Source organism: Zosterops lateralis, assembly GCF_965231275.1.
Source record: "Zosterops lateralis genome assembly, chromosome: 16".
Taxonomy (NCBI): domain Eukaryota; kingdom Metazoa; phylum Chordata; class Aves; order Passeriformes; family Zosteropidae; genus Zosterops; species Zosterops lateralis.
Window position 1 is genome coordinate 12751996 of NC_139776.1, and position 22922 is coordinate 12774917.

Sequence of the window (22922 nt, forward strand, 5' to 3'; positions counted from 1 at the left end):
AGAGATCTCATACAGTGATCTCACAGCCCTGATGTGCAGCTCCAACTGCTGAGCACTCACACGTCTCTTTTCTGCCTCTGCAGTCACTCACTCTCCCAGCACAGGGCATTTTTTGGGTAATGCAGCACTGACAGTGTCACTGCTTTCTCAAACAATGAAGAAATGCAGCCAGATGGCCTCTGGAAAACAAATAAGATATTCAAAACAGTATCAGCCTCTTTATGGCTGCAGCAGGCACCATCAGCTTGAATATACAAACGAGGAAGATCTGAGATTATTTCAGAGACAGGAAAACAGCTTTTAAGCTGGGCTGGACACCCTCATGCTCAAACATTTGTGTTTGAAGAAAGGGACCTGCATGGTAAATAATGTCCCAAGATTTTATCACAGAGTTATTGCTTGTTTGGGCTCGACAGGCGCTGAGTGCTCTGCCTCCCACCTGCTGAACAGGTCTCATCCCACCCATCCCCTCCTCCGGAAGATTTTGCTCGATGAGATCCCATCCCCTCCCCCAGGACACACTGCCTGCCTCTCCAGGCAATGCTGACCACTCACACTGTGCCAGAAGAAACACTGACTGGACACCAGGACTGACCTTGGGAAACTCCACTAACCTCCAGACCTCCCTTCTGGCACCATCTGCCTCACTCTCCTTTCACTCAGTTCTCACCCTGTACTAAACTTTCTATTTTCCTTGCTTAGAAAACCAGTTCCCACTGAAGGAAGCAGGCAGGGTACTGTGGCCTGCCTTGTGAGAGAAATCCTTTATCTCATTTCTCACTCATTTCTATGACAGTAATGTCTTTCATTCAGCACTTTTAGAGCTGCAAATACCTGTGAGATGAGAGATTTCCAAACAACATTCCCTCTTGCTTTTGTGTTTGTTGTTCTTTGATCAAAGCCATTAATCTTTGCCACCAGATCTGCCCTCACTGTAGAGGAAATGGAAGGACTGAGCTGGTGTGGGAACTGGGAGGAGGCAGCAAAGGGGTGAGGAAGAGGCAGGACAAGGCTGTGGGGAGCAAGGCTGGCCATACATCTTTGCCTGAGAGCACTTGTTCTACCCAGGGCCACAGTCCTCAGCTGAGTCCTTCCCTCACTCTAGCTCAGCAGCCTGCAGTCAGCTCTGTCATGTTGGTTTTATTCAGAGGAGGACTCCAGGCTATGAGGTCTCTTAGAATGACAGAATCAAAGAAGGTTTGGGTTTGAGGGACCCCAAAGATCATCTCGTCCTTATCATGGGTGGGAACACCTTCCCAGGCTGCTCCAAGCCCTGTCCAACCTGGCCAGGGACCCTTCCAGGGATCCAGGGGCAGTCACAGCTGCTCTGGGCACCTTGTGCCAGGGCCTGCCCACCCTCACAGGGCAGAAGAAAGGGATACCCCAATATATCCTAATATCCCAATCCAAACCTATTCTCTTTCATTCTTTCAGTTTGAAGCCATTCCTCATTGTCCTGTCCCTCCAAGCCCTTGAAAACAGACTCTCTTCATCTTTCTTGCAGGCTCCCTGCAGCTACTGAAAGGACACAATTAGCTCACTCTGAAGCCTCTTTTCTCCAGGCTGAACAATGCTCTGAGCCTTTCCTCATAGCAGAGCTGCTCCATCCCTCTGATCACCTTGCTGGCCTCCTCTGGCTCCAACAGCTCCATGTCCCTCCTGTCCATCCTGTTCCCTTTGGTAGAAGTTTTGCATGAGCTGAAGGAGCACCGTTCCTTCAGGAGGGAACCAAACCCAGAATGGTGCTTCACATCAGTGCTCAGTAAGGATGTGACAGGACAGCAAAAAGAATATAAACATCTTCAGAGCACAGTTCGCTCAGCATGGCACGAGCTGAGATGTGGGATGGCAGCAAATAACCAGAGCAGAGGCCAAGTACCTGCTCAGACAGCAAGCACCATTCCCTGTGCACCTGATAGAGAATTCACCACGGAAAAAGTGTCTGTGACCTGACTGCCTGATATCCAATTAAATGTTCTAAAGATGCTGGGAGCATCTCTTGACTTTTGGAGGGCATGTATGAATATTTTGGTGGTTTACTGGCCATAGATACACACCCTGTGTAGTGGCTGTGTATTTATAGTCCTAAGAATGCTGTTTGCAAAACTGTGGGTGCTCACTCGGGTGTGATAGGTGTATATAAATACTGAGATGTATGAGATGCATGTGTGTCTCCACACACTGCACTGGGCTGAGAAGCCTTTTTCTTGTCCCAAATACATGATGTGTTCAAGTGATAGAAAGAAAAGGGTTCCAAATGAAGTCCACATGCCTGAAGAGCCTCCTCTCTCATCCACCAGCCCATTTCAAGGACATGCAGCAGCATCAGCTGAGTGAACAGGTGTTGCTCAGTTGGATGCAGCACAGAAATCCAGACTCATAAAGGCTGGGTGGGTTTTTTCTCTTGGAGCAAATAAATCCTGCTCTGTCTATCAGTGTACCAGCAGAGGAAAAATTTCATCTGACACCTTCATTTGATGGTTGTTATTCCACAGAGCATGAGACAAGCTCGGCTCACTGCGTGGTTTAAAATCTGGGGGAGTGGAGGTGAGGAATGAGGGCTCCTGTGGGGCAGGCTGTGGCAGAGGGTATCTCCGTGTGACAGGCCCCCCTTGCTCACAGAACATCAGGGTCTGGAGCTCATCCTCCCTACAAGGCCATGCCCACATCTCACCCATGACCCTGACACCACTCATCTCACATCTGAGAGAGAGCACAGAGATCCCATTCCCTGCTCACACCATTTCCTCTCCCTAGAAGACACTTGCTGGAGGAGCAGCAGGATGCCCACATTTCAAACATGATGCTGCCTTTGTGGGGAAGTCACATAAATCTATGAAAATGTCCCCAAAACTGCTGTCATGAACAGCTACACCCTTCATCAGCATTGAGACCTGCCAGACCAAGCTTAGTGTGTACCTTTTCCTGAGATTCCAGGGGTATTACTTAGACAGTCCTCTTCTCTTTGGGCTCTCCAAAGCAGCTGTTCCATCTTTAGAAACCAAGCAGCAATGCAGACCCTGTGCCCATGGCTTCACCTTGGGCACAATAAAAGCTCTGGAAGAGAAAGGAAGATGAAAAATTGCTCCTTCAAAGCTTTCCCCAGCACATCCCAGTGCTCTGCTGTGCTCTCCCAGTCTTCACCACTCTCTCCTCAATCTGAGGAGTGACACTTCATGCCAGGGCTCATCCCTCAAGGTTGTGGTGCTCTGGAGGGCAGCAACAGCCCCACACTGTCACCACAGCAGTTCCATCTCCTGTGCCCTCAGCACAAAGAGGGCTCCAGCCTGGGTGAGCCTCAGGGAGCTGTCAGGCTGTGACTGGCACATTCAGGTGTCTTGGGAAGCTGCTCCCATGGTGGTGGGCTTTGATGGAGCCCAGCCTGCCACTCTCCAAGGAGCTTCACAGGCTTTAGGGACCAGCTAAATAAAAACAAAGCCCTTATCAGCACCCCACACAATGGCCCTTTCTGCTCCATTGGTGTCAAGCTGGGTCCAGTGAAGCTGTAGATGACACAGAAATGAAGTGGTGGCAAACACAGGCCAGAGCCAAGCTGCAGCCAGTGAGGCAGGAGATAAGAGCAGTGTGGGGGATGTGGGCTCTGGCAGAGAGGGGCTGGGGGGAAGGCAAAGCCACAGAGTTAAAACCAAGACAATGGTCCTGCCGTTTTAGTGCAAATTTGGATCTGCTCCATCCCAGGACATCTGGGCCCAAGAGATGCCCGCTCCTGGCCAGCAAACTCCAATGGAGCCTGTGGTTCAGTGAGCATCAGGAGAGAAACACTGCAGGGCTGGGCTGGCCAGGGGCTGCTGCCAGCAACCACCAGCCCAGAGCTGGGGCAGGTCAAACCCAGTTTGCTGGGAGCAGGGTCCTACTAGAAACAGCAGCCCTGACCTGTGTGCCCTTTTTTCCCCGAGGAGGACTCACAGATCTCACTGCCTTGATTATACGGGCAGTGACCTGAGGGCATGGACAGTGCCTTAGGAAAGCCAGTTTGGATCTCCTGCCACACCCCAAGAGCTCTCTTCCACTGGAGTGAGCTCTTACTAGCTGAAGCAGGGCATCCATAGACACACTGGTACCAGCAGGGCTTGGTAACTGGTGAGGACATCTCCCTAGGGCAGGGGACTGGGTCCTGGCCCTGCTTCCAGGACCACATATATATTTTATTGCTGGGAAAAGAAACCCCAGCTATAACCAAATTTGCAGGCATGTATCTTCCTCCTGCAGCCAGTCCCAAGTCTTTTAGGACATTCTTCACCTAGCTTGCTTTTTTTCAGCTTCCCAGAAAACACCTAAACTGGCAAATCCCTCCAGGATGGGGGCAAAGCTGTGCTTCATTTTCAGATGCTGAGTGGATTCTGGTATAAAGAAAAGGCTCTTCCCCCAGAGGGTTCTGGCACTGCCCAGGCTCCCCAGGGAATGGGCACGGCCCCGAGGCTGCCAGAGCTCCAGGAGCCTTTGGACAGCTCTGCCAGGGATGCCCAGGTGGGCTTGGAACGTGGGGAAGTGCCAGGAGGAGCAAAAGCACTTTGGTTACAGCACCTGAGTCACTGGGGCAGGGCTGGGGACAAACCTGTCTGTCCTCAGGTATTGCAGCACTTTGGGGGGAGTACAGCTATTGTAAAACCTTTAGGGGCTGTGTCCAGGTATTTTAACATCTTTTAGGAGTACACGTATTGTAACACCCTTGGGGTTGAGGACAGGTGTTATAACATTTTGGGGGGGTTGTATACAGGCATTTAAACACATTTCAGGCATACAGGTATTGTAGCACCCTTTGGGGATGTGTGTACAGGTATTGTAACACATTTAAGGATGGGTGTACAGGTATTGTAACATATTTTGGGTGTGTATTTTCAGGTTTGTTAAATCTTTTGGGGGTGTACAGGTATTGTAACATATTTGGGGTTGTGTACAGATATTGTAGCACCTTTTGAGTGTGTGTGTACAGGTATTGTAACATCTTTTGGGGTGTAAAGGTATTTTGACACCATTTGGGGTTGTACAGGTATTGTAACACCTTTTGGGGGTGTACTGGTATTGCAACACCTTTGGGTGGGTGTGTACGGGTGTTGTAACACATTTGGGAGTGTGTGTGTGCAGGTATTGTAATACCCTTGGGGTGTGTTTGTACAGATACTGTAACACCTTTTGGGCGTGTACAGTATTGTAACACCTTTGGGTGTGTGTATACAGGTACTGTAACACTTTTTTGGGGTGTACAGGTGCTGTAACACATTTGGGTGTGCATGTACAGGTACTGTGACACCTTTTGGGGTGCACAGGTGCTGTATCACCCCGCGGGCAGGCGGAGGCCCCGGGGCGGCGCGGCCCGCGGTGTCAGTGAAGGACACACCCCACAGCCAGGCTGTAACTCCCCTCAGCCCGGCCCAGGCTGTAACTCCCCTCAGCCCGGCCCAGCCCGGCCCAGGCTGTAACTCCCCTCAGCCCAGCCCAGCCCGGCCCAGGCTGTAACTCCCCTCAGCCCAGCCCGGCCCAGGCTGTAACTCCCCTCAGCCCGGCCCAGGCTGTAACTCCCCTTACCCCAGCCCAGCCCGGCCCAGGCTGTAACTCCCCTCAGCCCAGCCCAGCCCGGCCCAGGCTGTAACTCCCCTCAGCCCGGCCCAGCGCAGCCCGCCCGGCCCGCAGGCCCTGCCCGGCTCGGGGCGGGCCGGGGGAGGCCGCGCCCCGCGCTCGTCACGGCGGGGCCGGGCCGGGCCGGGCCGGGCGGGAGGCGCCGAGCCGGGCCATGGTGGGGATCCCGGGCAGCTGCCACTGTAAGAGCCGGGCCGGGCCGGGCCGGGGGGGAGCGGGGAGGGAGCGGGCACCGCTTTGTGTGGCGGTCTGTAATCCCGCCTGTGGCTCGCGTGCGTTCTCAGCCGGCGGAGGGTGGGCCTGGGGACCCCGGCCCGGCTCGGGCTGTGTGGGGTATGCGGCTGGAGCGGCTGCGGAACGGGGAGAGCAGGGGCTGGGCCGGCTGTGCCCGCCCAGGGTGTGCACCGCGGCGGGTCTGCACCCTGCCGGCACTCCCCACAGTCCCAGCGCCAAAACACCTCTGTAAAGTGTCCTGGGGAGGGCCGGACAGAGAAACACCCCCGCCAGGGCCGGGCACGGGTGTTCCCCTCCTGCAAACCCCAGGGACCCGGCACCTGTGTGAGTCCCGAGCACGGAAACCCTGCCTCGCCCGGGGACGTGCACAACTTCAGCTCCATTTGGCTGATTTCCCCAAAATCCCGGGTTTGGTGCCAGGAGTGTTGTGCCCTCCGAATACCATGAGGTTGGCAGGAGAGCACGGGGTGCCTCTCACTTATTTGAGTCCCCTGAGCGTTTCTGTGGCCTGTGCTGTTTGCCCACAGTTGGGAATGGACACTGAGCCATCCCGGGATGAGGAGAGAGGAGCCGGGGTGTCTGTGTGTAGCCATGGCCATCACACAGGGCTGGATCCTGGCCTCAAGGTGACTCTGGGGAGAAGTCATTGCTCAGGAAAGGGAGAAAAGCAGTTAAAAGCACATCCTGAGGCTCAGGAAATTCAGAAATTTTAAAATGAAGTGTGATTGCTCGTAGGGAAGCAGTGTAAAGATAGATGCTGATGCTAATGTGGAAACCACTCTGAAAGCTGCATTCCCGATATGGAGAAGGAATTGCCAAGTGACAGAAGTTGCAGAGGGTGGTTTTATACTTTACTGTGCTGCTTAGGGCAGAATGTTGGGGTGAGGCTGTCACCCCTTCAGGCAGTTAGAAATACGTGAGTCTGTCGGGGCGTGTGGATTTTACCCAGCCCGTGCCCAGGTGCCTGGAGATCACTGTGCTGGGAGAGCCGTGGCCACATCCACGTGCTGTGGAGAGTCCTGGCACCTGGCTCCTGACTGACCTGCATTCTGTCAGCCCTGAGGAACAGGCCCCACAGGAGGAGCTCACTGAGATCATGTGCTTTTACCCTGCTGTCCAAAGTCTGTGCCCAGGCTCCTCTCCCCAGGCTCCCTGTGAAGTCACATCGAGAGGCAGGCGCTGCTGAGGGGGATTTGTGTCTCCAGTCTTGGACACCTCTCTCTGAATGAGACAAATTCCACGCTGGAGGTGCCTGGGGTTTTTCACTGACTGCAAGGGGAGTCCAGGAGAGCTGGCTTAGGCTTTGGCAGTGGGGAGCTGGATGAAACAAATCCCACCCAGTGTGTCTGCTCGTGGTGCAGCTCAGTGGTGTGTGCAGAGCCTGGTCTGATCCCCTGCTTCCCTCAGACTGAGCACAAAGAGGAGAGCCAGACCTTTGAAATATTGCTAAAAGTATTTGAAGCTAAGGGAGACAGGGATCTTGTGCCTCCCTCATAGCTTCAGGGTGGGTGTGGAAACCGGTTCCTCTCAGCTGTGACACTTTCTGCAACATGGGACAAGTTGTTTGAATGTTTTATTGGATCATGGCAGGAACGTATGGATGTGTTTGTGGCTGTTGAGTTTTGCATTATAAAACCATGTCTGAAATTAGGAAGAAATTCCTCCCTGTGAGTGTAGAATTCTCTGGTACTTCACAGGGTTCCCAGAGAAGCTGTGGCTGCCCCTGGATCCCTGGAAGTGTCCAAGGCCAGGTTGGACATTGGGGTTTGGAGCAGCCTGGGACAGAGAAAGGTGTCCCTGCCCATGGCAGGGGGTGGAACAAAGTTATCTTTCAGGTTCCTCACAGCCCAAACCAGTCTGTTATTCTGTGTTTAGGGCTTTTCATCTGGGCCCTGCTGACTGAACTGAGCAAGCAATCCCTGACCCTATGGCAGCAGGGACAGCAAGGCCGTAGCCCCTAGCAGGAGAGGGTGAGGGCACCTGGAATGCTTGGAGCGACTCAGTGGGAGCTAAAGTGTTATTTTTTATTCAGTTTAATGTGTTTGTGGCTCAGCATCCATTGAGGAATGCTGAGGATAAGCCTGGTGAGCCATGCAGCTGCTTTATAAAGATAAGCACATAGATATGTGCTGTGGTTATCAGGACCTTTGTAGATAGATCAGGTAAGGATGCCCTGTTAGTGCCAGCTATTGAACAGTGTGAACACTTGCACGAGACATCACTCAGTTCTTGGGCCCAGTGTCAGCCCAAGAACACTGTTGGGGTTTGTCTTCGGTCTCAAGAAAGTGAACAATCAGCTGTAGACTCATAATTTTTATAAATCTAATTATCTGCATAGCCTGATTCTGCTGTATGTTACAGATCCTGGCAGTGTCAGGAGGTTGCTTGATTTCTTTGGGTGTGTGTTAGAGAGAAATGGATCAGAGCTCAGTGTAAAACTAACAATGGGGAAAGAAAGAAGAAATGTGGGACTGCTTTGAAACTTTGGGATGTTCCATGTTCGTTTCAGGCACATACTGGCTCTCATGAATATGCTCTTCTTATGTGAATATTTCCAATGGCCAGAAATTGAAATGGATAATTCAGGGACTTAGTCTTGTTTTCATATACTGTAAAATGACAGACTTTAGGTGTTCCTCTTGCTTTGTGCCAGTGTTCAGGAAAGTGAAATAAATCAGCATTTTAAAGCAGTCAGAGAAAAGAAAAAGAGTTTTTTGATTTGCAGACGCTCTGAGGATCGAAAAGAGCTTGTGGAGTCGACTCTGTTGGAAGCAGGACTGCAGTGGAATAGTGAGCTGAGTGCTTTCCATCGTCCTGAGCTGCCAAGGAGTCACAGGCACCTCGAGAGGCTGCCATGAGCCACTGGAGGTGGGGGAGCTGCTCAGGTTTCCCTCTTGCTGGCAAGAAGCAGAAGTGAACTCTTCTCCTTCAGAAGAAGGAGGTGGCTGTAAGACTGAAAAAGGTGAGAAGTGAACCCACCTCCCCCGTGATGTAAAAAGTGACAGGGGAAGAGTTCCCACCCAGACTGGTGATTTACCTGGAACTCTTCCAGAAAACCACCTTCCTGAGGGCTTTTGTCCAGCCAGTGTCTGGGGCTTAAAACTTCTCCTGTGTCACTGTCACCTTCCCATCTCTTTGTGCCACATCCTGAGTGTGCACACACCCTTGTTTGCTTCAGCTACAGAGTTATCCTGGGCATCATTTTGGCTGTATTTGTCCACTGCAGGTTAATCAACCCTGACTTTGGAAGTCAATTAAAATGTCCTTTATTCCATTTCATGAGAGAGCAGCACTAACTTCTACAGGTAGCAGCTTTTCTGGCACTTGGACTTCGAGGTCAGTGACATCCAAAGTGTGCTTTGCACACTGGGGATAATTTAAAGGAGGAGACTGTTCAGGCAGGTATTTTCTCCACTGTAGATTTATGTTGGTATTTAAGGTAGTCATTGCTAATAGCCCTCAGCCTTGGGTTGCAAGGGTATTTTCACAAGATATGTGGCATGCTCTTGGCTTGGCTTTGGGGCTATAGGTGACATTTCAAAGCTCGCTAAAAAATATTTGAAAAATATTAGAGAATTCTCTCATTTACAGGTACGGTTTTGAATGGAAAATGCAGGATTAGCCTTTTTTTCTGCCTGTGGATATAAAATAATCAGACAAACAGTGAGTGCTTGCAGACTTACTGCTATAAGATTGGACTCGATAGACACACTAGTTTGTTTGCATCAATACCAGCTTCTCCCTGCTTATCCGTACTATATAATCCTCAGGATCTCTGGGGAGTTGGCTTTCAGTCCCCAGCAGTGCACCTGGCTGGTGCAGCAGGAAGTTCCTCCAGAATGTCACCTGACACCTCCCACCTGGCCTTTGTGTGTGTTTGATCTCGCCTTTTCTGCCAACAGGCAACAGGAGCAGGAGGAGGAGGGATAAAGCCCTAGAGATAGAACAGGGAGGCTGCAGTGTTTGGGCTGTGTGGGAGTGAGGGGTGGTTGGGTCGAGCAGTTACTGGCACTGGTGGCACACAACAGCCTGGCAGCGCCCTGAGCCAGTCCAGGGACCCTTCCCGACCCCCACCTGCTCAGCAAAGCCTCTTCAGTCACCTTAACAGGAGTGGTGAGCACACAAACGGGCCTGACAGCTCATCACATCCTGGCTATCTTCTGTTTGTTGGCCAACAAATATTTGCTTTATACTTTAAAGTCGTGCATCCTGCCTGCGGAGCCTCTCCGGATCTGGCCGCAGGTGTTGGATCAAACAGAGGTGGAACAGGGGCTGTAGTGTGGGTCACACATGGTCCTGGGCAGGCAGAACTCCTGCCTGTCTGCTTGGAGCACAGGCAGCCTCTTTTCTTAGGTGGCTATTGTGGGCTGCAATATTTTGTGGCTGTATTCCCGAGAGTGAGCGTTTCCCCGGGTCTTGGATAAGCAGAAACTTAATTTCACACTTTTTCAAAGTGTGGGGACAGCTCAGCCTGCGGCATTTCCAGGTGCAGATGAGATTAATTTGCTTATCTTGGTTGAGGGCAGGTAATTACTTGTGCAGGGGAGGTACCAGAGGCAGGATGTTAAAACACAAAGAAGTCAAATGTTCCTCTGTTCCTCCCCCGTTGTGCGAGCTCGTTTGCATTAAAACACCCGTCTGGCAGATCTGCTGCAGGAGCCTTCCCTCCATCTCCTCCTCCTCCTCTTTCATGATTAGCTTTGTTGGGGGCCAAGAAGCCACCGATGACTTGAGTCTGGAAAGTGCTGAACTTTGAGGGGAGATGAAAAAAATCCCTCGAAACATTTGTGGCCCTGGCAGCGGGTCCGCGGGTCGCTGATGGGGTTTATCTTCTGACATCATGAGGATCTCTGACATTTCTAGCTTAGAAACAATAACTCGCCTTATCCGTCGTCATGTTTTTCTAATTAAAGACAAAGCTTGGTAAATATTTTTTAAATGATTGAATTTCCCAAGTATGGAAAACACATGTCAGGAGTCAGGCTGGCTGCATCCGATGTGCCTTTTCCCACCGCGTCCCTCGGAGCACGCGAGTGCAAATACAGATTTAGAGCTGCGGGTGACAGGTTTATCTGGGATGATTGGCAAGGATTTATAAACCAGGAGGGGATTTACTTTGCTCTCCCTCCCTCCTCTTCCCCCTTCTCCCCCCCGCCTCCCCGACCCCCGTCTCAGAAAAAGGAAATTGGGATCACATTAAACCCTAATTGGTTTGGCTCCAGCGCTAGTTCGGTGGCTGCCAAATAGTTAATTTATTGCGTGAGAGTTTGGCCATGTGTTGAGAGGCGAATTCGCTCGAAGCAAGGCATCTCTGTAAACTATACATCCATTCCTGTGCCAGGTCGTGTTTACAGCATCTCCAAGTGGGATGCAGGGGTTGTTCTCCGTGCCCAGGACAGTGCGGGGGGACGCGGCCGCCGTCCCGCCTCCCTGGCTCCCCTGCCAAAACGCTTTCAGGAATTGTTGCCTAAAAGAGCTTAAAGTGGTTTTAGCTGGACTTGGCGCTCGACGTTTGGGAACTGCCAGCTAGATAAGACGTGGGAGGCTCTCAGGAGAATCAATGCATCTGTTTGGGAGATAGCAGCAGGCCTGGGCTGTCACCGCGGAGCGGGGCCAGGTGGGGAGTCCCCGGGGCTGGCAGGATGGCTTTTCCTGCATTGTGTCAGCAGGGGCAAGTGGGGAGCTGGCATGTCTGGCTGCCCCACTGAAGTCCTCCTTGTTCCTGCCCTCTCCATGAGGCCACTTGCACTGGTGGCTGTTGGACATCCTGGATTTGTTGTCACTTCCTCATGGTCCTGTGGTATCTTGTGGTGTTTGGCTCCTGTGAAGTTTCCTGGGAGATGGGCTCCAGCAGAAGAGTTTGCAGGACAAGCAGCCCTTCCTGAGGCCATCGCTGCCTTCCCCAGCATTTGACAGGGAATTATTTGGATTTAAGAGGATACTGCAGCCAGAGTTAAAGACTCACTGCTAGCATGTCTTCAGTGTGGAGTATGATTTGAAAGAGGCTATGTAAGGAATAAAGCCATGGCTGTGGCACTTTATTTCGTTCCTCGCTGAGTTAAATAACAAACTTTGTGTAAGTGAGCTGCTTCCAGCTCTGAGGCAACAGAATTATCACCGCCGTGCTCAGCGGAGCCCTTTCTGTGTCAGCTGCTATTTCCATTGTGAACTTGATACCTGAAGGCTCAATATTGTGACCCCTTAATTTTCAGCTGCTTATATGTCCCCTACGAGCTGGCTGAAGGGGAAGAGCTCAGAGGGGAACTTGCAATGGTTATGCAGTGAGAGCAGTGTGTTTCTTTGGGTATTTCTTAAGTGCTGAGTGTTTAGGAGAAATTGATAGGTAGTAGAAAAGCTTTTCCTTCTGTAGCTCTTGCTTCCTGGGATGTAATAAAATCCATTAAGTTCTATTTATGATCAAAGGCCCAGTATAGTAATAGTTTTATTTGGATAATTATGGCTGTTCTACCAATAATGAAAGTACTGCACACTTCAAAATACTGCAGTGTTTAGAGGGGTACAGCCTTGGTGCAGCCAAATGTTTACCAGTTTTGCTGAGGAGTCAGAGAGATAACAGTTCAAAAAAACTTGGATCAAGCTAAAAGTCCCTGTAGGGAAGGCATGTCCTGCCCATGGGTGCCACATTGTGCCATATTGCCTGGGTTTTCCAGCTATCCATGGAGGTGCAGCAGGGTGAGGCAGACCACAAGGGGACAAATTGGATATTATTGGAAGCAAAGGTTGTAGTTTGTTTTGGAGAGAACCTTTTCATCCCCAGGTCTGAAGGCAGGTTCAACATTCAGCTGGGAGCAGCCACTCCCCACTTGTGCATCTCCTGCCTCGTTTGAAATGCAGCCACTTCTGGGATGAGCTGCTGTAATTACTTTAAAGCACATCGTACTTCCACCACTTTTGGCAGGAAGGAAGGAGGAATACTGTGCTCCATCGCCAGACAAAATAGAAATCAACAATTGGGATTTTTCTCAAAGAGCAGATCTATCTTCTCTGTCATTAAATCCGAGTTGGATGGGAGCCTTGTACCCATTTTGCTTTCCCGTTGTGAGTGTGTCATTCTGCAGCTCACAGCCCATGTTCACGGGGAGATTTAAAGCAGCAATTTCTGGCCAGGAATTCTTTCTAGCACTTTGCTTTCCTTCTGCTGTTTGCTTCCCTCTTCACACTACAGATGCTGATGGATCACCTTCCGTGGTGAGTAAGGAGACATGCTGTACTTTACGTGGTGCTGGGAAACTGTGTCATCCTCAGGAATGTTCTCCCGAGCCAGCACAGGTCAGGAGCTGTGTCACACAACCAGGGGCTTGTTCTCCTGACTCCCATGTCAGCCACTGCAAAACTGGCATTGTGGATATCACCCTCATCCATTTACTGGTGTTCATTCACCCTCTGCTGCAAAACACCTGACTTCAGGTTACTGCCCCTGGCCCACCTGAGTTTCCACATTCCAGAATACACTGCTGGTGTCCTTTTATCCCCCCAGGGGATGATTTTTTCTGTGAAGGTTTGGTTTTCCCTCTTTATCTAGGCATTCTGAGCACCTAGAAGTTAATTTGATGGAATCTTCTGCAGGAGAGTCTTGATTTTGCCCTGGAGTACTCCAAAAACATTCCCAGGTGCTTGTCTGACTGCTTTCTTCTTGAATATATTTGTCTTGTTGAACAACCCTTTTTTTCCTTGTGTAGTATTTAGCAAGAGGGAGAATAAAACCTCTGTGCCTATGAATAGGTAAATAACTATCAGAACACACAAACTGTTGAGCAGGTGATTTTTAGATCTTTTTTGATTTGTCGTCTACCATTTTTATTTAAGTTTTCAGTCACTGCAGTTAGTGTGTTCATCAGGTTTTATTTCCCATTTAATAATTACAGCAGTTTCCCTCAAGCCCTGTATCTCTAATTAAGAAAGCTAAGTTTGAGATAAAATTAATGGAATGAAATTCATTTGTTTTTATGGTAAAATATGCTCAGAAAAAAACACTTGTAGGTTCAGTCACTGCTCCTGGACATTGTTTACCGCATCTTGATCCTCCATCAGTGCTGAGGATTATCCTGCTGGTATAAGGACACTTGAGCACCAAAGACCAGGATCTGATCCATGCAGGAATTCTTGCCTTCAGTCTCACAGGTACCAAACAAGATAGTTTGGTTGGCACAGAATCTCCCTTTTTCCCTTGTGCATGTGTCAGGATTGCCTCAGTTCCCACCAGCACTGCACTGTTCCTGTCCTGCTGCTGCTCCTGTTGGTCTAAGGTGTCCTGGGAAGCCCTGGAGAACCTGGCAGCACCACTTGGAGCTGCTCCAGCTTCAGGGACTCTGGGCAGGTGTGACCCAGTCCCCGTCCAGGCTCTGAGAGCCCCTTTTGGTGAAGGACAAGCCAATGGACAACAGCACACCAGGAATTTAGATCTGTCTTAAAGGCTGTGCTGCTCCAAGCAGCAGCTCCGTGAATGGAGATGCACCTCTCACACCTGTTTTATAACACAGGAGCAAAATATTCAGGGCATCTAAATAGTTTATGGCCCGACAAACAAATTCTGGCAGTGGGAGCGTGAGTTTCCATCTCATTAAACTATTGGCAAAGCCCTGGTAATTCCAGTCACTGATACAGCACAGGAATTATCTCTCAGTACGACTGGTCGTGTCAGGTCAGAGCATCACTGCTTTTTCTCAGCAGTTGTGTGTTTGTACTTGAGGGGAAAAGAAAGTGTTGAAATGTCAATTCATTGGGTTCTTCTCCAGTGCTGGAGCAAGGTCTTGTGAGGTCAGAAAGAAGTGGCTGTGGATTTCTACACCTAAGTTGTAATGAGGAATTGTTCTCAAATCTTTTTTTTGTTGTTGTTGTCATACAAAACCTGACACAGATTCCCAGTTTGGCAGAAGCTCCAAAGTTTATCTTGGAGCTCAGCAGCTGTGCTGCAGCCCAGGTTGGCTCTGACGCAGTTCCCGCCATCTCCCGGCTCTTTATTGGGCTGTAGGAAACTACTGGACCTTTGGAGGCACTGACCTGGGGCAGGTCAGCTCTACCATGGCCATTCCCATTTGGGGAAGTGTGCTGCGAGCTGGAGAACAGGAGTGGGAGATGACGGTGTCCTCTGGCCCCTGTGGCAGGCAGAGGATGAGGTATTTTGTTGATGGAGAGGCACACATGTCAAGAGGCACGGGAAATTTGCCTCCAGCACTGTTAAAGATTTTATGGTGTCTTGCAAAACAAGAGGGAGCAGTTTGCTCTCCCTGCCACGTGTTACCTTCCACAGCTTGAGACAGCCACATGCAAAATTCATTTTAGAGGTCGGTCATCCAGTCCCAGAGACTAAAGAATGTCATAGCAGGGCTTTTATAAGATTTATATGCTTTATCAAAGGTCCTATAGTTTTCTCATTAAAGCAGGATTATCCTGCTGGGATTAGCTGTTCTGCATGGGTGAGGAAGACAGGCACTGTGCACTTTCATAGTGAGCTGCTCCTGCCTGCAGAGATGCACTGAGAACAGGAGAGCCAGGAGACACAGAGATGCAGGTGTTTGGAAACGGGGCCCGAGAGGGGCTTGTACAAATGTCGCCTTGATTTGACTTGACTCCTGAGCACGTGGGAGAATGGCAGCAGGCTGCACCTCCAGCACTCCTTACCATCCAAACATCCCAGTCCTGAGACTCGTCCTGGCATTTAACAGCCTTGGTGGGAACCTCAGGGAGTGAATATGCAGCTTTTCCATATGCTGAAACAAACAGGCAGGGAAACCTTTTAATTTGCACAAGGATCTTCTATAGTCAATACAAGTTGACCCTGCAGGCTTTCTGGAACTTATTCCTGTCAGTTTGGCCTTGAAAGATTTAATTTAACTCTTAAGTTATCTCCCTTCCCCCCAACATTTTATTACATAGACTCGCAGGATGGTTGGGTTGGAAGAGACCTTAAAGATCATCCTGTTCCAAACCCCTGCTGTGGGCAGCGACACCTTCCCCTATCCCAGGTTGCTGAGAGCCCATTCCAACCTGGCCTTGAGCATTTCTCATGGATTTTTTTCCCTGTGTGACTACAATACTGAATTCAGCTCAAGTCACTTGAAAATTGCTGCCAAGTAACAAACAGCTTCTTTTCCCTGTGTTTTGGTGACTATCAATGTCTGTAGCCTGGGGATTTGGGTTTTTTTTAATGCACTGTCTGCCTCTCCTGTTTGTACTCTTATAGTTATATATCCTTGTGTTCTTAGTATAAATATTGCCATCACTGACCAAGAACTTGGAGGAAAATGGTGCAAAGAAATGCTGAAGCAGCACTACTAACCAGGTGGTTGTATGACACTGCTGCTTAGTTGTAAGGAGTCTCCAAGAAGAATGAACTGTTGGACTAAAAGCCTGCTCAGACTGCAGTATTGACTTGAAGAGAGGTGTTACTTGACATGACTGCTGTAAAAATCCCTTAAAAAGCAGTCCTAGTACTTCTCTTGCTCTGCTCATCATGACTTTCCCTAGAGGATGAGTATTTGTCAGATGGTTTTCTAGAGAAGTGAATTTCCAAGTATTCACCAGGTCAGACATCAGCAGTGAGCAGGACCAGGGTCTTCCTTCCTCTGTCCCAAGGGAGTCTCTTGGCAGCCTGGAGCCCATCAGGGGGCCTGGACACACCTGCAGCTCTGTGCTGGTGGGGTTGGTGCTGCCCAAAGCTGGTGTGTGAGAAATGCAGCTGCTGTAGAGGTACAGTCATTGGGGCATCCCATGGTGGTCTATTCTGGGTAGGACCTGTGCTGGATTTAGCACTCCTTTCCACATCTTCAGGAGGTTTTTGGTGGCTGGTCAGTGCAAAACTGCCCAGCTGAGCTTTTCAGGTTCCCTGGGCTCAAAGGAGGCAGATTGTTAACTTCAAAACCAGCCCTTACTGCTCTGACACGAGCTTAAATAGGACAGGAGCTGCTGTAACTCTGCTCTCCCTCTGCAATGCAGGGCAGGGCTGTGGCTCACCAGGTGTTTGCCTTCAACTGCAGCTGCTCCATCTGCAGAACCAGGTGGGGACGTTTGGGACTTGGGGAAAACACAGCTGGGAGAAGTTCAGAGCAGCCCGGGGAGGTGCTGGCTCACCTGGGCAGAGCACACCCCACAGCAGGCTGGGGGCAATAAACTCAGCTTCACCTGGGCCACAGCCCCGGGTAGGATTAATGAAATGAAGAGGAAGTAAATGTTTGAGCTGCTTTAGTTCTGTTTTTCCCCCCAGTAGTGACAGCCAAATCAAATTAGCTCTTTGCAGAATGCTGCAGTTTAACTGCCTCTGCCTTCAACTCCAACCCCACTTTAGAGGAGTTTTGCTGATGAATATCTGGTTTTTTTATCTCCTGCTCCAGGTTTTTATTGTTGCTTTTTAAGTTAAGATGCTTCATTCTTCTCCCTGAGGTTTTGTTTGGGTTTTTTTAATGTAACTCATGGCGTAGAAAATTAAGATTTTGATGACTTTTGAAGTTTCAAGTTTAGTAAGTCTGAGGTTTAGATTGAAGGTAATTATTTTCTTGCTTTTCCCTCTCTTTGCATGTAAATTTGCATACAGATGTTTAGGTTCTTCTGGCTCTTGAAGTTGTCTGAACACATGTGTCCACTGTGTGGGGTAGAAGACACCTGCCTCCTTTGATGGGAAGCTTTCAGCAAATGCTCCTTTCAGCCTGTTGCAAAATCTTCCCTTTGAACTTCCATCCTCCTGCACAGGGATGGTGACACCTGGATGTGAAATGCTGAGATCCAGGGCAGGCAGCTCCTCAGTAATGGTTTCCTGTTAAGGACTTAGCATGGAAAAATAACTTTTGGGACCTTTGTGTGACTGTCTCTTTCTCATCTCTCTGATTCTACTGGGAATTTTGTCCTTAGCACTGCTGGTTGATGTGGAAAGAATTCAAATACCCAGGGAATGAGTGGAGATGTGCAGCTCTAGGTGAGGGGGGTCACCCTGAGTTTGTGCTGGGGACAGCAAGGGTTGGGGACAGCTGTGGTGGGGTTGGAAGGACCTGATGCCTGCACCCATTCTGAGTTTCCTCTTCAGCTCAGTTGTTTCAGGCTTCTGCCTGTGAAATCCTGGAATTTGGTAAGGCTGGGTGGGTTGAGTACTTTGTCAGCTTGGTTTTCTCCAGCTCTTTCTTTAGGGAGAAGCTGAGTGTGGCTTTTTGAGACTTGGTATTCTGTACCTGTTGTGTGTTGTTGAATGAGCTTGTTTCAGAGGGATCCTGTGATTGGATCATCCTCCTGTTGGAAAATGTCCATCTGTCAAGACAGAAACTTTCCTTGGGAGCAGTATGTTCTCAGGAGATCAGATACCTCCTTAAGCACTCCATATCTGTCTTTACTAAACTGTACAGCATGGCCTAAATAAATATTTACTGGTTTGAGTCTTTGGCATCCTGGTAGAGCTCTGGCTACTTGACCTTTGGCTGTCCTCGTGTCCTCTTGTTTTGTGTAATTTTGGAACAAATATTGGGTGTTTTTTTGGTTTTTGTTGTTTTTGGGGTTTTTTTGGGGGTTTTTTTGTGGTTTTTTTTTTTTTTTTTTTTTTTTTTTTTTTTTTTTTTTTTGTTGTTGTTGTTTTTGGGTGTTTTTTTTGGTTGTTTTTTTTTTGGTTTGGTTTCAGTTTTATTTTTTTAATAACCTTATAAAAGGGGAAGATTTTTACATCCAGGTTTCACAAGATAGGGCTGTTTGGGCCCAGGGCTCCAGTTTGTGAAGGCAGTAACAATGTCCTCAGCTCCATCTGGGGCTGGGCTTGGGGATGGATGGATCCTGGTGGATCCAGCAGCCCCACCAGACACACTGTGATCCCATTCATGCCTTTACTGGGAGAGGAGGGCCCACCCCAGTGTGACCAGCTGAGCTTGGCTGTGACTCTTGGAGGAACAGTGTAATGGAAATGACAGGAGAGTTGGACCAGAAGGAGAAAAATTCATGTTAGCCTGAATATAGCTTTTCATCCTCTTAAAATTCTTCTGCTTCTTTGAAGTGTGAATCCCAGATGCTACAAAAGTATTTTTCCAGACACGGCTGTGCTGTCTTGCTGTGCATTTTCCACCAAATTGCTGAATTACTGTTCTCCTTCTGGCCTTCAGTTTTTTTTTTTTTATTTTTTCCATAGCTTTATCTATTTGTCTGTGTGTTTTACATGGCTAAAACTCATTCTTGTCTCCCATACCCATCTGAGCACTCCCATGAGGCAGCATTCCCACCAGGCTGTGGTGGAGGACAGGAATGCTGGCTTTTTTTCCAGGAAACTTGTAAACACGAACTTCCTGTTGACACGAGCTGTAAATCTGCAAATGGGCTCTGCTTCCGGCAGGAGGGGAAGGTAATAAAATTTCAGGTCCTTGTTCACTGTGCCTGGTCCTCCTTGAGCTGCATCCAAGCACTCCAGAGGCTGTGGAAGCACAGAGAACCTGCTGATTGCTTTTGTACCTCTGGAAATGAGTCTTTCCTTTTATTTTTTTTTTTTTTTTCTTCCTTCAGGCACCCAAACACAGATGCAATGCTAATAAAAGCCAGTTGGAGAATGTCAAAACCCTGATGACTCCAAAATGATGCTTCATTCCTTTCTCACTGCCTCTCCCACCACTGAGCTGATCTTCAGTTTTGGGGAGTTAACTCTGTCTTACATCCACATCAGGCTTTTTGGGATACTGAGCTGCCCAAAGTCTGGCAGCTATTGGCAGAGCATGCCATCAAGTTCCCCATGGCACACATTTTTGTTGCATGCTTTAATTCTGTGAAGGTAACAGGGTCAGGTAATAAACATCTGGGCAGGGGCTGAGCTTGCTGAGCAGATTCCGTGGGCCTCCAGTGGTTGGGAGGACAGTGATGATTCTCAGGATGAGCTGCTGGGGATTCTCTGTGCTGTCCAGGAAGGGATGGAGGCAGACCAGGAGCCTGGAGACTGTGGAAGCAGAAATAAGGCAAGAAGCAGATTAAAAGAAGAGATTAAAAGCTCGGCAGTGGAAACGGAAAAAGGATACCAAAAAAAAGGAAGAAGTGGTTACAGGACACGGCAACAAGGAGCGACGGGCAGGATAAAAGGAGAGTCTGGACGGAGGCTGAGCTCTCTTAATAAGCATGCCATTAATTAATCTCCTCTCCTGCGGCAGCACGGGGCTGTGGACGATGTCCAGCCGTCCCGCTGACCTCTGCCCGCCGTCTGTCCGGGCTGCCCTTGCCCTGGCCGCCCGCCCCAGCCCAGCGCTCCGCTCCGCTCCACCGATGGCAGCGGTGAAAGGGGAGCCTCTGCCCTCCCTGCGCCTGGGTGGGCGTGCTGGGCCTTTCGTAAACTAATCGCTCCCAGCAGTGCTCCTAAATCAGACTTTGTGGAGCCGGCAGCGCAGCGCTGGAATGCCGGGCCAGGCGCAAAGGGCTACGCTGGGCTCTTTCTTCTTTTTTTCTCTCCCCAAAGCCAGCATTTGTTTGGGCTAAAGGGTCAGCGGAAAGCAGGAGAAGGGAGCTGGCAAGGAAAAATGGGTAAAAAATAAATGTAGGGAAAACTAGCAAAAACCACGTTTGAAATGTGGGGTTTTTTTGTGATTGGTTGAGGCTGGAAGGAAGGGAACCCTGCTCGGTGCTAAACCTGCAAAGCCACCAAACTGGGATGCTGCTGGGAAACCTTGCTTAAAATCCTCAGCTGCTGGTTTTGCTGAGTGTAATGAACAAAACAACTTGGGATTTGTTGAGTTTTTTTATATTTTAAAGGGAGACTGGAATTGTGATATTTTTAATCAAGGTTACTTGGTTAGTGACAACTAATAAATGAAAAAGAACCCTCCTTGGGTGGCTGTGTGGTGGGGAGGTACCATTTTCCTCCTCTGAAGCACTGGGAGAGGAGCAGAGCCCCAGCAGCCCTCACAGATGTGCAGTCCCAGGGCCTGGGGCAGAGGGAAGCTCAGGGTGAAATTGGGAAAAAAAAGCTTCTGTTAAAAGGGCCTGAGATAAAGAAGGAAAAGCCATTCTCAGGGAAAGAGCCAGAGCTTGTGGCAGGAAAGGCACCAGTGGAGGGTGGTGCTGGAAGCAAACTGGGATGTAGTGAGCCTGCTGTGGGGAAGGGGCTTGGGATCCATCAGATGCATTTTATTGCTCACAGTGGCCCCTGGGATGAGGCAAAAACCCCAAATTCTGCTCCTTTGTTAGGCTTTAACCTGTGCTTTCTTAACTGTAAATGGTCTTCCACATCTGTGAGCATGAGTGAGGAGCACCAGGAGCCCAGAGTAGGTGCCTGATCCAGGACACAGCTCTCAAAGCCACCACCCCACCTGGAAAAGGGAGGATTTTGGCTTCCAGAGTTTGTCTGCACCATAAACAGGTGTTAAAGAGGATGGTCCTGCAAGGAGTGGGGCAGAACTGTCAGATGTAGGCAGGGAATTGGGTTTTCTAAAGCAATGGAGAGGTGACTGAGAGCTGCAGCAGAGCTCCATCCACACAGCTTCCAGTGCCAGGAGTGCTCCTGCTCTGGGTGTTGGGCAACTAAAGTTGAGAATCACCAAAATGACAACTGGAGGGGAGTGGATGTATGTATTTGAACAAATCTCTGTAATCAAATGGCACTGCTATTGATCTGGAAAATACTGTCAAGCTGCAGGGCTGTTGGACTAGAATTAATCCTCTGCAGGCTGGATTTTACTCTCTCCAAATAGGATTACTCATTTTTTCCATATTTCTGTGTTTAGTTTAAATACCCGTGACAGCTACAGAAGCTTGGATTTCTAATCAGAGCAAGGGTGTTAGATTTAGGAATTGGTTTGTTGTTTTGGAGGGGATATTTTTGCATAGGACATCAGTTCCTGCATGTTTTTTTTCTTTACATATGTGGCCACAGGAATAAAGCATCATGTGCCTGAGTGATGTGTGTCCCCTCCCTTAATGGGTATCCAGGAGTAGCTTCAATAACTTCCTGAGGTTGTGTTTAACTCCTTGATGCATCTTTGCTCCCCCTGACTGTTTTGGGGATTTTTTGGCAATGTCTGATTGCGGATGCTCCGGGTGTAAAATTCTTCCAGCTCAGTTAAGGCCAACTTTTAATGTGGTTTTCCCCCTCTCTGGGCAGGATTGAAATGGCACAAAAACCAAACACTGCTCATGTTCACTCCTGAAGGAGGCAATGTGGTTGGATTTGGATTTTGTTGAGGGCTGGAGCTCTTCTGCTCTGGGAAGAAGCTGGGAATGCTGAGGATGTCCAGCCTGGAGAAGAGAAAGTTCTAGGGAGACCTTAGAGCCCTCTCCAGTGCCTAACAGGGCTCCAAGAGAGCTGGAGAGGGACTTCGGACACAGGTCTGCAAGTGATGAGGGTGTGCCTTGCCAGGGTTAGACAGGATATTAGGATGGAATTGTTCCCTGTGAGGTGCTGAGGCTCTGGCACAGGGTGCCCAGAGAAGCTGTGGCTGCCCCTGGATCCTTGGAATGTCCAAGGCCAGGCTGGATGGGCTTGAAACAACCTGGGATAGTGGAAGGTGTCCCTGGCAGGGGGTGGATCGAGATGAGCTTTAAGGTCCCTTCCAACCCGAACCTTTCTCCACGATTCTGTGACAAATTAAGCTTGTTAACATAATCTGCCATGTGCTAATTCTAATAATGGATGTATTGAAAAGAGGATGTTTGTTAAATGTGATAAATTTGCCAGGGATGGAGAGGTCTAATCTCTGTTTTGGGGGGTTGAGCTTGAACTCAAGTCACTGAGTGTCCCTTGCAACCCCACCAGCATCACTTCAAAGGGAGCAGTCCCTTCTTGGCTCCACTGTCTTGTAAGGCATAAAAAAGGCAATAAAATGTTTGACTTTCCTGCCAGACCTGAGCCTGGAGGAGGAGGAGGATCCCAATTGGTTTCCATCAGATTCCAGTTAGCATGAATTTACAGTTTCTACTTAGCCTGATAAATGGCTTTGGCTGCCTTAGTGCATTTGGATTTATTTTTCTGTGCAATGGAAAGTGGTCAGCTTAAAAAGGCAAAGGCTTTCCAGGGTTGCCTTGAATTCAAGTGAAGCTTCTTTCTGAGGTAAGAACACAGCAGGCAAAAAATAAAGCCGAGACACATCACGAAATATCTGTGGAACAGCAGAGAAACCAGAAGCAGTTCAGGC

The 22922-nt window shown here is 49.3% G+C and overlaps 1 protein-coding gene across 3 annotated transcripts in view; it reads left to right on the plus strand.

Moving 5' to 3' along the window:
* Nucleotides 1-5710: 5710 nt before the first annotated feature.
* The window catches only part of CBFA2T2 (CBFA2/RUNX1 partner transcriptional co-repressor 2), a 57372-nt gene continuing 40160 nt past the window's right edge, over nucleotides 5711-22922 (plus strand). For 2 of the 3 annotated variants that reach the window (XM_083873067.1, XM_083873068.1), the window contains exon 1: nucleotides 5718-5780. In XM_083873067.1, the coding sequence (XP_083729193.1) occupies nucleotides 5753-5780 (28 nt within the window). In that variant the 5' untranslated portion in view covers nucleotides 5718-5752. Of the gene's footprint in view, nucleotides 5781-8557; nucleotides 8795-22922 lie in introns of all 3 variants that reach the window. The other variant, XM_083873069.1, reaches the window with a different exon arrangement.